Genomic DNA, 11,116 nt, shown 5'->3' with positions numbered 1-11,116 from the left:
AGTGGGCCCATTGTATAATGGAAGGATTTGGAGTCTGATTTTTCAAATTCTGCTATACCTTCCAGGGAAATGTTAGAACCAAAAAGGCCAACTGTGGCTAGTAGGGGGCCTGGAGTGCTCTGGAGGAGGCTGATGCTGACTTCTTGCCCGGCCACCAAGAGAAGGTGAGCAATAAAGCAAAAGCAAAACCAGTCCTGAGGTCAAAGTATCAAAGTTCTGGTCTTGCTCTGCCCATCTCTATATCCATGTGAGAAAGGCATGAAAGTTTTCCAGCTCTCTGCCTCCTTTTCTGCAAAATGGTTAGAGACTATGGATTTTAAGGGCCCGTTCAGCACTAAAATTCCACTTCTAGTCTCAGGTTACACATAAATTGCAGTAGAGACTTTATTAGAAATATAAAATACAACCACAAGAACACTTCCTTTCTTCAAATCTCAACTTGTGGACGACCAGCCGTCAGAGGGCTCCCAGTCAAAAGAGGTGTCCTGGAACCCAGGACCAGAAGCATGTCCTTGGGAACAACGGACAAGTTATTGCAGTAACAGCAGCAGCAGCAGCCCTAACCTCCAAACTGAAACAGGAAGCCAGGTGGCCCCATTTTCAACCTTCCGGGGTTGAGGGAGAGACTGGTGCGGACATACTTCCTTCACCCACATGGGTCCTATGGTAAAGAACCCAGCCATCAGTCCGCAACCGGTGACTGATGTACAACCTTTGATCTCCAGAACAGAGTCGATGCCTCCTGTGGAACAAGAAAGGGTGGGGAAACACAGATGTTATAGGAAATCAGAGAGGAATCACTCCTCCCTCATTCCTAGAACCCTGAGTATCAGAACCTCTCGGGATGCACTCACGTCTGGTTTTCCAGCCTCTCCAACCACCAGAGGTGCAGCTTACCTCCACTGATCTGAAGTTTTCCTTCATAGCACTGGATTGTATCATTGGGACAGAGAAGAGAAGGCGCAGTCAGGCAGGTCCCCAAAGCCACACAGGTGGGGCAGTAGAGGGGTACCCCTGATGTATTGGGAGCTGGAGGGGGAAACATAGGGACAATCGGAGTGTGTCCAGCCTCTGGACTTGTCTCTTCTTGCTTCCCTCCCTTTCCCAAGTCTGCTGCAGACACCGCAGCAGTCCTGGCCTGTCACCGCAACCTCCCCCCACCCGCCGCCCCCCACGCTGTGCTGCTCCAGCTGATTTTCTGTGCTGTCAGAACCCGTCCAACATGACTTCCAAACTGTGTGCTTGGGTGTGGAGACAGAGATGAAAAGGACACGGTGCCTGCCATCCAGGACCCTGGTCTAGAAGGAGAAGGACGTGTCAGGGATTATAATGCATCTCCATAGGCACTGCGTCCAAGGTATGATGACAAAGGAATGGAGGAGAGCCTAACTCTCTGGAAGGATTTGCTGAGTATTTTCACAGAGCAGATCCCTCAGTAGAGGTGAAGGGTGAACAGAGGTTAGCTGCGTGAAAGTGGGGGACGGGTGTGGTAGCAAAGGAACCGGTGCGGACAAAGGCCTGGAGGTGGGAGCCGCATGGGCGGATTTGGGGACGGGGAGGCCCTGCAGGGCTGGCCAGAGTTGGCATTCAGTCGGTAGGCACAGGAGGGCTGGGCCAGTCTTTAGTATCCATTCTGGTTGGGCCAGTGCCATATCTATGCTATGCTTAAGCATTTTGAATACGTACCCCGCCCCCTCCCTCCAGTCAGAGTCAGAGCACATTAAACAGGATTAAACAGGGAGGGGAGGGAGGAAGTGAGCACCAGATTGCTCTACGCCCCTGGCCACAGCGGGGAACTGGGGAAGCAGTAACTGCCAGACCGATTAGCCCACACCGCCCTGCCCTGCTCAGAAACCTCCATGAGACACTTTATTGCTTAATAAAAATACAAAAGCCATGGGGCACCTCGGTGGCCCCGTTGGTTAAGTGTCCGACTTCAGCTCAGGTCATGATCTCACGGCTCCTGAGTTCGAGTCTCGTGTCAGGCTCTATGCTGACAGCTCAGAGCCTGGAGCCTGCTTGGGATTCTGTGTGTCCCTCTCTCTCTGCCCCTACCCCGCTCACACTCTGTCTCTCAAAAATAAACGTTAAAAAAAATTAAATAAACACAAAAGCCAGCTCACACGCCAGCCTTCATTGACATCCCAGTGCTCCATGCAGTGTCTAGACCCCAAGGTACCTGTTTAGAAAAAGCTGGGCAGAAAGAAGGTCTGAGGTTCTTTTGTGTGTGGCCCCCCCAAGGGCCTGGGCCAAGTACGAACCCTAGAAAGGAGGCATCCGATCTTGGGCTTTTCAGAGAAAACTCTGAGTCCCCATCTCTCACCTCTGGAGGCTTCTTGGGTCTCTTCCGGCCTCCAAAGCTCCTGGAGGTCCTTTCTGTTGTTGCAGAAGGAATCATCACAGTAGCTGGTGTAGGACACTGTGATAATGCCTGGGGGTGGGGAGTGCTGGACATACGTCACCGCCTGCGTGCCATCCGAGGTGCAGCCCTTAGTGGCCAAAACTGCTGTCTTGGTCCCTGTTAGGAGGCAGGGCGGGGAAAGAAGGGGGACGGTGGGCCTGAGGTTTGGGGGAGGGGGGGAGGGGCGACAGCACTGACCCGGACATACCCCTCGTCACGCCCTTTCACATTTTACCTGCTTTAACCATCAGAAGGGATTCCTGGCAGAAGGACCCGCTCTCACAACTCTCCGCCTCCTCCGTGGTCCAGTTAAACACGCTGCTTGGGTCCTTTTCTATACTGGTGGACACGCCCTTGTGACACTTCAAGTTCTGCACCGCTGGGGAGAAGGGGAGACCAAGGTGAGCGCCTGCCCTTCTCTGGGGGGGCCCGTCAGCCCTCCTTCACCAGAGATCCACCCTCTGTGAGCCAGCTCTCCCCCCACCCCGTTCTCACAGGCCAAGAAGGGGGCTCCCAGGAGGAGGAGGAACAGCAAACACTGGACTGCACGGGTCCCCATGGCGTCCTTGGGAGAGGGCTGGCAGAGCGGCTCAGGATCTGTGATTTGACACAGAAGAGGGGACTTTTCAGCCTCCCAGAATGAGACTGCAGGGACCTTCTGGCAAGTTTGGACACTTCTGCGCCACAGCCGGTGTGTCCCTATCGAGCCTGTGGGTTTGCTCAACGTAACACGTTCACCGCGCCGCAGTTTCCACAGCTGCAACTCTCCGATCCAGACACCTGCTCCCTGAAGGCAGGGGAGATCGGCAACCCTGGACCCGCCAACCTCGGCATCCCGGAGTCCCGCCCAGAAACAACCCCCCCCCCCCCCCCCGCACACTTGGGAGGCCGGGTTCAAACCTCTGTTCTCCCAAGACCCGGGATTCTCAGCCCCCAGCCCCTGCCCCCGCCCCCGCCCCCGAACTCGGCATTCTGAGATCCCAGGCCTGTTCTATTCTAGGGACCGAGGGGTTTGGGTTTCCGCCGCCGCCATTTCCCGCGGGGCCCCCAGCCTCCCTTCCTCTCAGGCCCACGAGTCCCGCGGGGCGTCCAGCCTCCCCTTGCCTCACCACCCAGGATCCCCAGCCCTCCTTTTGTCTGTGAGGGGCCCAAATGCCACCTGGCTTTCGGATAATCTCACAAGAATCTTAACGGAGCTGAAAGAACGGCCTAGAACGGCTTTCCCGCTCCACTTGGCCTTCGCTTCTTCTCTGAGAGACTCGGAAGGCGGGGCCAGCTTCGCCCACTGGTCACTCGAAGCCCCATTGGTCGATGTGAAAGCATCTGACCAGCACATTGGAGGAACCCGGAGGAAGGCCCACCCCATTGCCTCTGGAGAAGCCTCTTCTTGGCAGAGTCGGAAGACGCGCATGTGCAAGACGGCGAGTGGCGAGCAAGTTGGGGGATGGGCTGAGCTGAGCCGCTGTTTGTAGCACCAGGCGTGCAAGGCAGGGTGGGCAGCACGGCCCCAAGTGGCCCCGTTGACTCTTTTCTTTTATTGGGCCGTGGAGTCTCTGCTTCTCCAGCCAGGCCAGGAGGTCAAACCCTTGGCCCTCACCCACTGGACTCCTCTCCCTGTCCAAATGGCCTCCCATGTTCCCAGTCTGGCTCCTGCCCCAGCAACCACCCGGTGGCCATGGTCACTGGGAGGCAACTCGACCTCATCACCTTCACTCGCAGTGGTTGCTGCCCAGCCCGGGCGCCTCCCTCTGATCAAATCACGGCACCACCCCCCTCCATGGCCTTCTGGAAGGCTGAAGAGAGAAATGTTGGCTTTAGGGTTCTTTCCCGCATCCTTGAACGTGTGCATGGGCATTTGACTGTGAGGGTGCAGGTTGCCATTATGGCTGACCCGTGTGGCCGTGCCACTGTCACGAATAAGGCATTGCCTTTCATTCAGATTTCTTGTTCATGGCTGAGATTTCTATTTTGTCTATATGTAAGCTTTACAGATACATAGGTAACAGGAAGCAAAGGTGCTCTTTGTGTGCTTTCAGACTTAGTGCTGTTTCCGTGAGTGCTATGGTATAAAGGAATATGTATTTTAGTTTATTTATTTATTTATATATTTATTGTAATTTATTTTTGAGAGACAGAGAGAGACAGCATGACCAGGGGAGGGTCAGAGAGAGAGACACACACACCCAGAATTGGAAGATAGGCTCCAGGCTCTGAGCCAGCTGTCAGCACAGAGCCCTACACGGGGCTCGAACCCACCAACCGTGAAATCATCACCTGAGCCGAAGTCGGTCGCTTAAACGATTGAGCCACCCAGGCACCTCAGGAATATTTATTTTAAATAGAGAAAATACCACAATGAGAACTTAAAAAAAAAAAAAAAACTAGGAATAGTGAATACAAATATTAATAGAAAACAATTTAGCTAGATTAGAAAGAGTATTATGACCTTTTAGAAACCGCCAAAAATTTTTTTTAAATATTTATTTTGAGAGAGAGAGATGGGGAGCAAGTAGAGAGAGACACACACAGAGGATCCAAAGTGGGGCTCCACGCTGACAGCAGCAAGCCCAATGTGGGGCTCCAACTGTGAGATCATGACATGAGCTGAAGTCAGATGCTTCATCTGCCATCTCCAGTCATCTCCTAAAATGTTTTCTTTCTTTTTTTATTTTTCTTTTATTTTTTATTTTTTAATTTTTAAAAATTAAAAAAAAATTTTTTCTAATGTTTTTAATTTCTTTTTGAGAGAGACAGCGTGAGCAGGGGAGGGTCAGAGAGAGAGGGATATACAGAATCTGAAGCAGGCTCCAGGCTCTGAGCTAGCTGTCAGCACAGAGATTGACGCAGGGCTCAAACCCACAAACTGTGAGATCATGACCTGAGCCAAAATCAGATGCTTAACCAACTAAGCCACCCAGGCTCCCCTTCTTTTATGTTTTTAATGTTTTCTTTATTTTTGAGAGAGAGAGAGAGAGAAGAGAGAGAGAGAGATGGAGCAGGAGCAGGGGAGGGGCAGAAAGAGAGGAGGACCCAAAATCTCCAGTGTCTGAGCTGTCTGCACAGAGCCCGATGCGGGGCTTAAACTCACAAACTGTGAGATCATGGCCTGAGCAGAAGTCAGATGCTTCACTGACTGAGCCGCCCAGGTGCCCCTTCAAAGATTAATCTGGGACCAAAAAAAAAAAAAAAAGCTGCAATTAGGCATAGCGTAGCTCTAATTATTTCATGTTTTAACATTCTATACACTAAGGATAGGCGTGTGATTCATGGGGTGAGAAATAATTAGGTGTCCCATGCCTTTAAGTCCTGGACTACAGGACAGGCTGGGGAGGGATCGTTAGGCTGCAGGAAAGGATAGTGCACTTTATAACGGCCATGGCTGGTCCCAGCCTTGCCCCAGCAACCAGGCCGGGGGTACAGCCCACAGCTTTCAGGGGGCGGGGGTTGCTCTATTATGATGGTGGAGAGCCTGGCTCTTTTGTGCACACTGTCTGGTTGGCATATTCTGGAACCTTTGGCAGCTCTTAGAGTAGCTGAAGGGACTGTCTTGATTGATGCCTTCTAACACGGAGCAGACTTACGGCATAGGCAGTTTTTAGCACTCACTGTGGTTTTGATCCTGCCTCAGGAGCAAAGAGAAAAGATAGCAAGATACTCACTTCAAACACTGGGTCCCTGATGCCTCACCCCTAGTGTTCTCATCTCTCAGGAATCTGTGGGTCCCTGTTCCCAGATCTCTCCTCCCTCAGACCTAGGATCCAGGCCCCCAGGCCCTCCTCCCTCAGACCCAGGTGTCCTGCCCCAGCCCCCTCCTCCCTCAGACCCAGGATCCAGGCCCCCAGGCCCTCCTCCCTCAGACCCAGGTGTCCTGCCCCCAGCCTATTGTCATCTGGACCCAGAATTCCAACTTACTACCCACCTCAACTCTCTGCATCTAAATGTAACATAAAATAAGGTACCCTTTGTGTACTTTCAGGATTGGTACTATTTCTAGAAGTAAAGCTATAAGTGAATAGTTTTTTAGTTAATTAATTATATTTTAGAGAGAGAGTGAGAGAATGGGGGAGGACCAGGGGAAAATGGAGAGACAATCTTAAGAAGCCCCCACATCCAGCATGGAGCCTTATGTACGCCTCGATCCCAAGACCCTGGGAACATGACCTGAGTCAAAACCAAGAGCCGGATGTTCAAACGACTGAGCCACCCACGTGCCCCATGAATATTTATTTTTAATAGAGAAAATGCTTCAGTAAGAACAGTGTTAGTAAAAGCTCTTAATTTTATATAAACATGTTAGGAACTTTCAAATGGGGATGGTTAATATTAAATATAATTGCTAATATATTATTAATGAAGGCATTAGGGACAGTTAATATAAATATGAAGAAGTCGTTCTGGTCCCAAGGACCTCATCCCTTAGGCCCTCGGAGTCTGAGCCACCCTCCCATCTTTCCAGGACTCAGGCTCCAGTGCTAACAGCTCTTGGTCTCTAACAGCACGGTTTCCTGCGGCATTGTGGGACGATGTGGGACGGGTATGTCCTGGCATTCGGTCACTTCTGCCACTACAGGCAGGGGCCAGGGGGAACCAGAGGGCAGAGAGGGTGATGGGAGCTGCACCTGCTTCCTGGTGTACAGAGCCACCTGCTTTGAGCTCCAGAATCTCGTCTCTGTGCCCTCATCCCCCCTATCCCTCTGACAGGCACTTGTCCTGCCCCCAGTCCTGGTCCCACAGCTGGCTTCTAGCACCTGTCATGAAGATCATCTGAAATCGGCTCTTGGCCTGGGGATTTGTTTGTTGGAGTCGTAACTAAGTGCCACCATTGGGAGTCTTTGGTATTGGAGAAAGGTATTGTCTCCCACAGTTCTGGAGTCCAGAAGCCCACTATCAAGGTGTTGGCGGGGTCCGCTCCTTCTGAGGGGTGGGAGGGGAGGATCTGACCCAGACCTCTCTCCTTGGCTTGTGACTGGCTGTCTCCTCCCTGTGTCTTCACATCCTCTGCCCTCTCGGTGCGTCTGTGTGCAGATTTTTCCCTTTGTATAGATACCAGTCATGAGGTGCACCCTTCTTGACCCTTCTTGAAAACAGCAGGCTTGGGGCGCTGAGTGGCTCAGTCAGTTGAGTGTCTGACTTCGGCTCAGGTCATGATCTCACGATTCGTGGGTTCAGGCCCCGGGTCAGGCTCTGTGCTGACAGGTCAGAGCCTTGGAGCCTGTCTTCCGATTCTGTGTCTCCCTCTCTCTCTGACCCTCCCTTGCTCATGCTGTCTCTCTCTCTCTCTCTCTCTCAAAAATAAATAAAACATGAAAAAAAAAAAAAGAAAACAGCAGGCTTGCTCTCTCCCCCAGGCCTTTCACATTCTGTTTCCTCCACCTGTTAATGTCCTTTCTTCTTCTGCCAGTAAATAGCAGCTTATCTGTAAGACACAGCTCACGAGGCCCCTCCTCTGTGAAGCCCTCCTTAATACTCCCCCTGCCTCCGCCAGAACATAAGTAGCTTCCTCCCCTGAGCGCCCCCAGACCCCCTTCGCCACAGCCTTATGACCACCTGTGTGTCTAAGGTTTCCCCTCCTCCTGAAGACCCTTTAGGGCAAGGACGGGGTCTGAGTCCTCTGGGGTCTTCAGGGAGACCCTGGAATCCTGCATGAACTTACTTCCCATCCTGAGTCAGCCCTTGTGCACTGAGGCTGGACACCTCGGTGTCAGTGACATCCGGGCCCTGCCCCCAAGGCTCCCAGTCGAACGAGAGCAATCCGAGCGCAGAGAGGAATGTTGACTGAGCTCTCTCAGGACACACGTGTGTGTGTGTGTGTGTGTGTGTGTGTGTGTGTGTGTGTGAGTGTGTGTGGCGGGGGGGGGGGGCGTGCTCAGCACTGGAGAGGGTGAGCTGTTTCTTGTAGCAGTCGTCAGCACACACGTGGAGGGAGAGGCCGGGGCCTGCCCTGGGCTCTGTGATGTGGGCCTCCTGTCCCACTGCCCGGCCTCAGCCCACCGTACAGATCTGACCGTAAACCCGGGATGTTCTGTCCCGTCTCTGCAAACAGATCACAGAGGATCCTCATGAACCCGAAGGTGCGAGTGGAGGGAGACGCAGGTACCGTGGGCCTCTGAGCCCACCTGCTGAGGCGTTCACCTTTGCCCCCCAACCTGTGAGAGCCTGACCCCATACGCACCTTTTCCCTGGATGGTGGCCGCGGCTGTGCATGGTCAGGATCGTGGTTTGGTAGCTCAGACACCACCCAGCGTGTGAGGTGCAGTGCAGGTCACTGTGCCCTTGGTGTCCCGTAGGCCAGTAGTCAGACTCCCCTGGGGACACAGTAATAGGCCAGGAGCTGCTTTCTAACTGGAGGATAGTTGTTTGCAAGAGGAGACATGCATACCTTTGCCCCAAAACCCTGAGTTTCTCGCTTGTCATCCGTGTATCTCTTTATGTCACAGACACTTTCCAATGACATTGGGTCTGCCGGTTCACGTGACTTTCATGTGAGTCCCTTCCTGCTCTAGGATCTACTCAAAACTGCAGTCTTGTGGGTTCCCTCAAAAGTGAGTAGGAGTAACACATCAAAGTGTGCCACACTTCCGCCCTCCCCGCCAAACTGAAGGGATCTGCCTTCATGATCTCAGAAGGAACATGGCGGTCGCCGTCATCTGGTTTCAGTTACCCGCCGTGGTCTGGAAACAGATGACCCCCCTGACACAGGGTCACGGGTCAGTACTAGCTTAACACTATGTCTCAGTGCCAAGGTCATCCCCACTCATCACGCGGCCATATTATCATCTCACATCATCACACCAAGAAGAGTGAGTCCAATACAAGAAGAGAATTTTGAGAGACCACTTTCACATAACTTCTGTTACAGAATATGGTTATGATTGTTCTATTTAAACTTTAGTCATTGTTAATCTTCTGTTGCACCTCGTTTGTAAATTAAACCTTAGCATCGGGGTGCCTGGGCGGCTCAGTTGGTGGGGCGTCCGACTCTTGATTTCGGCTCAGGTCATGATCTCACAGTTTGTGGGTTCGAGCCCCGTGTTGGGCTCCAGGCGCACAGTGCAGAGCCTGCTAGGGATTCTCTTTCTCTCTGCCCCTCTTCCCCCTAAAAATAAATAAACTTTAAAAAACTAAACGTTAGCATAGGTATGTATGGATAGGAAAGAAAGTATATATAGAGCTTGGAACTATTGCGCATTCGGGCATCCATGGGGAGCTTTGGAATGTATTCTCTGCAGATACAGGGGGGCTACTGTTTGGGGACATTCCCTAGACCTAAGGGGCCCTAGGGTTTATACCAATATGATGGGGTTGCTGGACGTGGCCCCGTTTATCGCCCACCCTCTGGCACACATTTGTCTTATTTACTGAATCATCAAAGATGCTTGCTACTTCTGTTCACTGTACCTGATTCAATAGCACAAATCCATCCACGAAGTGGGTGAGTGAGATGTTCTGGAGAAAACCAGATGATCGTGGTCCCTCTGAACTATATTATAGGACAGAGCAGGAGAGCGGACCCCCTTCGTGGCAGGGATTAACATCCACGAAGAGCCATCATCCAAATAATCCCCGCAAGGTCTGAGCATGTATTTGCCTTTGACCAGTGCCCCGCTCCCCCAGATAAGTGGCAGCCAGTCTTACTGGCACAGGGAAACAGTCACTGTCTACACCCGTGGTTGCCCTGCAAGGTCCTTCTCAAGTGGACCCGCCCTCCCCCTTCATTCATGAAGTCCCAGGTCTGTGAACAACTCGTGAGGTGAAGATAATCATCACCCTTTTTGTACAGAGAGGATGAAGCAATTGGGAGAGGGGAAGTGAACGGCCCAAGGCTACACAATCTGGCAGCAACAAGATCCGGCCCGCTAGCAAACAGTTTCACACACCCGAAACTGTAAGCCTTTTTGCTAAATCGCACCACGCCCAGCCTTGCATTTGCTACTTGAAACACACAGGACCCCCCAGGAAGGTTGCTTTCATATCCTGACTTGGTCCTGCCTTGCCAGGCCCCTGCCAGCTTTCCACTCTCCACACCCGTCACCTCCTCCTTGCTCCAGGCTAGCCACCTGCTTTCTTTCTAATCCTCGTGTAAACTAGGGGTGGGCCCACCCCAGGGCCTTTGCACCTGCTCTTGCCTCTGCCTGGAATGCCTTTCCTACATGTCTTCCATGGCAAATTCTTTCTCCCATCCAAGTACTAACTAGGCCCGACCCTGCTTAGCTTCCGAAATCAGACAAGATTGGGTGGGTTCGGGGTGGTACGGCCCTACACAAGCTCTATCTTTTCATCCTGCTTTCAGCTCACAGGCCGCCTCCTCCTGGAGGCCTTCCTGGTTCCAGTTCATTCACTTAACTTTCACATCACTTGGTCTTCACTCTGCCCAGCACCCAGCACCTTTTTTTTTTTTTTTGTGCTTATGCGTTTGCTCTGTGTCTATCTCTCTTGATCCTGTGTGAGCTCAGCAGAAGCTGGGCCTCATTTTTGTTGGTTTTCCTGAACCCCCAGCAACTGGGATGGGGCCTGGCACAGAGTCTAGCTTCAGTAAATAGTTGTTGACTAAAAGCAAGGCATCGAATTGACTACGTAGGACCCTATGTGCCTCTTTGCCCACCCTTCCTTCTCTTCCCCCAGAAACACTGCTTAAGGGGGGCGCCTGGGTGGCTCAGTCAGTTAAGGGCCCAACTTCAGCTCAGGTTTTGATCTCACAGTTTGTGGGTGTGAGCC

The 11,116-nt window shown here is 52.2% G+C and overlaps 1 protein-coding gene across 3 annotated transcripts; it reads right to left on the bottom strand.

Annotated features, from left to right (window-relative positions):
- Nucleotides 1-359: 359 nt before the first annotated feature.
- Nucleotides 360-8,749, bottom strand: TEX101 (testis expressed 101). 3 transcript variants are annotated; one of them, XM_029925244.1, is made up of 6 exons: nucleotides 8,574-8,749; nucleotides 2,897-2,998; nucleotides 2,637-2,780; nucleotides 2,324-2,518; nucleotides 898-1,029; nucleotides 360-742 (listed from the first exon to the last, which is right to left on the bottom strand). In XM_029925244.1, exons 2-6 carry the CDS (start codon nucleotides 2,958-2,960, stop codon nucleotides 531-533), a joined length of 747 nt encoding a protein of 248 aa, XP_029781104.1. In that variant the 5' UTR covers nucleotides 2,961-2,998; nucleotides 8,574-8,749; the 3' UTR covers nucleotides 360-530. The 3 variants fall into 3 exon arrangements, with proteins under 3 accessions (XP_029781104.1, XP_029781103.1, XP_029781102.1); XM_029925243.1 differs by lacking the exon at nucleotides 8,574-8,749 and adding an exon at nucleotides 3,582-3,670; XM_029925242.1 differs by lacking the exon at nucleotides 8,574-8,749 and adding an exon at nucleotides 3,561-3,660.
- Nucleotides 8,750-11,116: the final 2,367 nt, after the last annotated feature.

The sequence above is a fragment of the Suricata suricatta genome, chromosome 16 (assembly GCF_006229205.1).
Source record: "Suricata suricatta isolate VVHF042 chromosome 16, meerkat_22Aug2017_6uvM2_HiC, whole genome shotgun sequence".
In the NCBI taxonomy this organism is placed as follows: domain Eukaryota; kingdom Metazoa; phylum Chordata; class Mammalia; order Carnivora; family Herpestidae; genus Suricata; species Suricata suricatta.
The sequence above is the reverse complement of the archived record's forward strand: the minus strand, read 5'-3'. Positions and strand labels throughout refer to the sequence as shown.

Bases quoted from the DNA above. Each gene is read 5' to 3' on its own strand.
- TEX101 (XM_029925244.1), bottom strand. From the start codon at position 2,960: ATGGGGACCCGTGCAGTCCAGTGTTTGCTGTTCCTCCTCCTCCTGGGA. The intron at 2,781-2,896 runs GTGAGAACGGGG...CCTTCTCCCCAG, and splicing joins GGGAGCCCCCTTCTTGGCCT to CGGTGCAGAACTTGAAGTGT. The intron at 2,519-2,636 runs GTAAAATGTGAA...GCCTCCTAACAG, and splicing joins CCTTCTGATGGTTAAAGCAG to GGACCAAGACAGCAGTTTTG.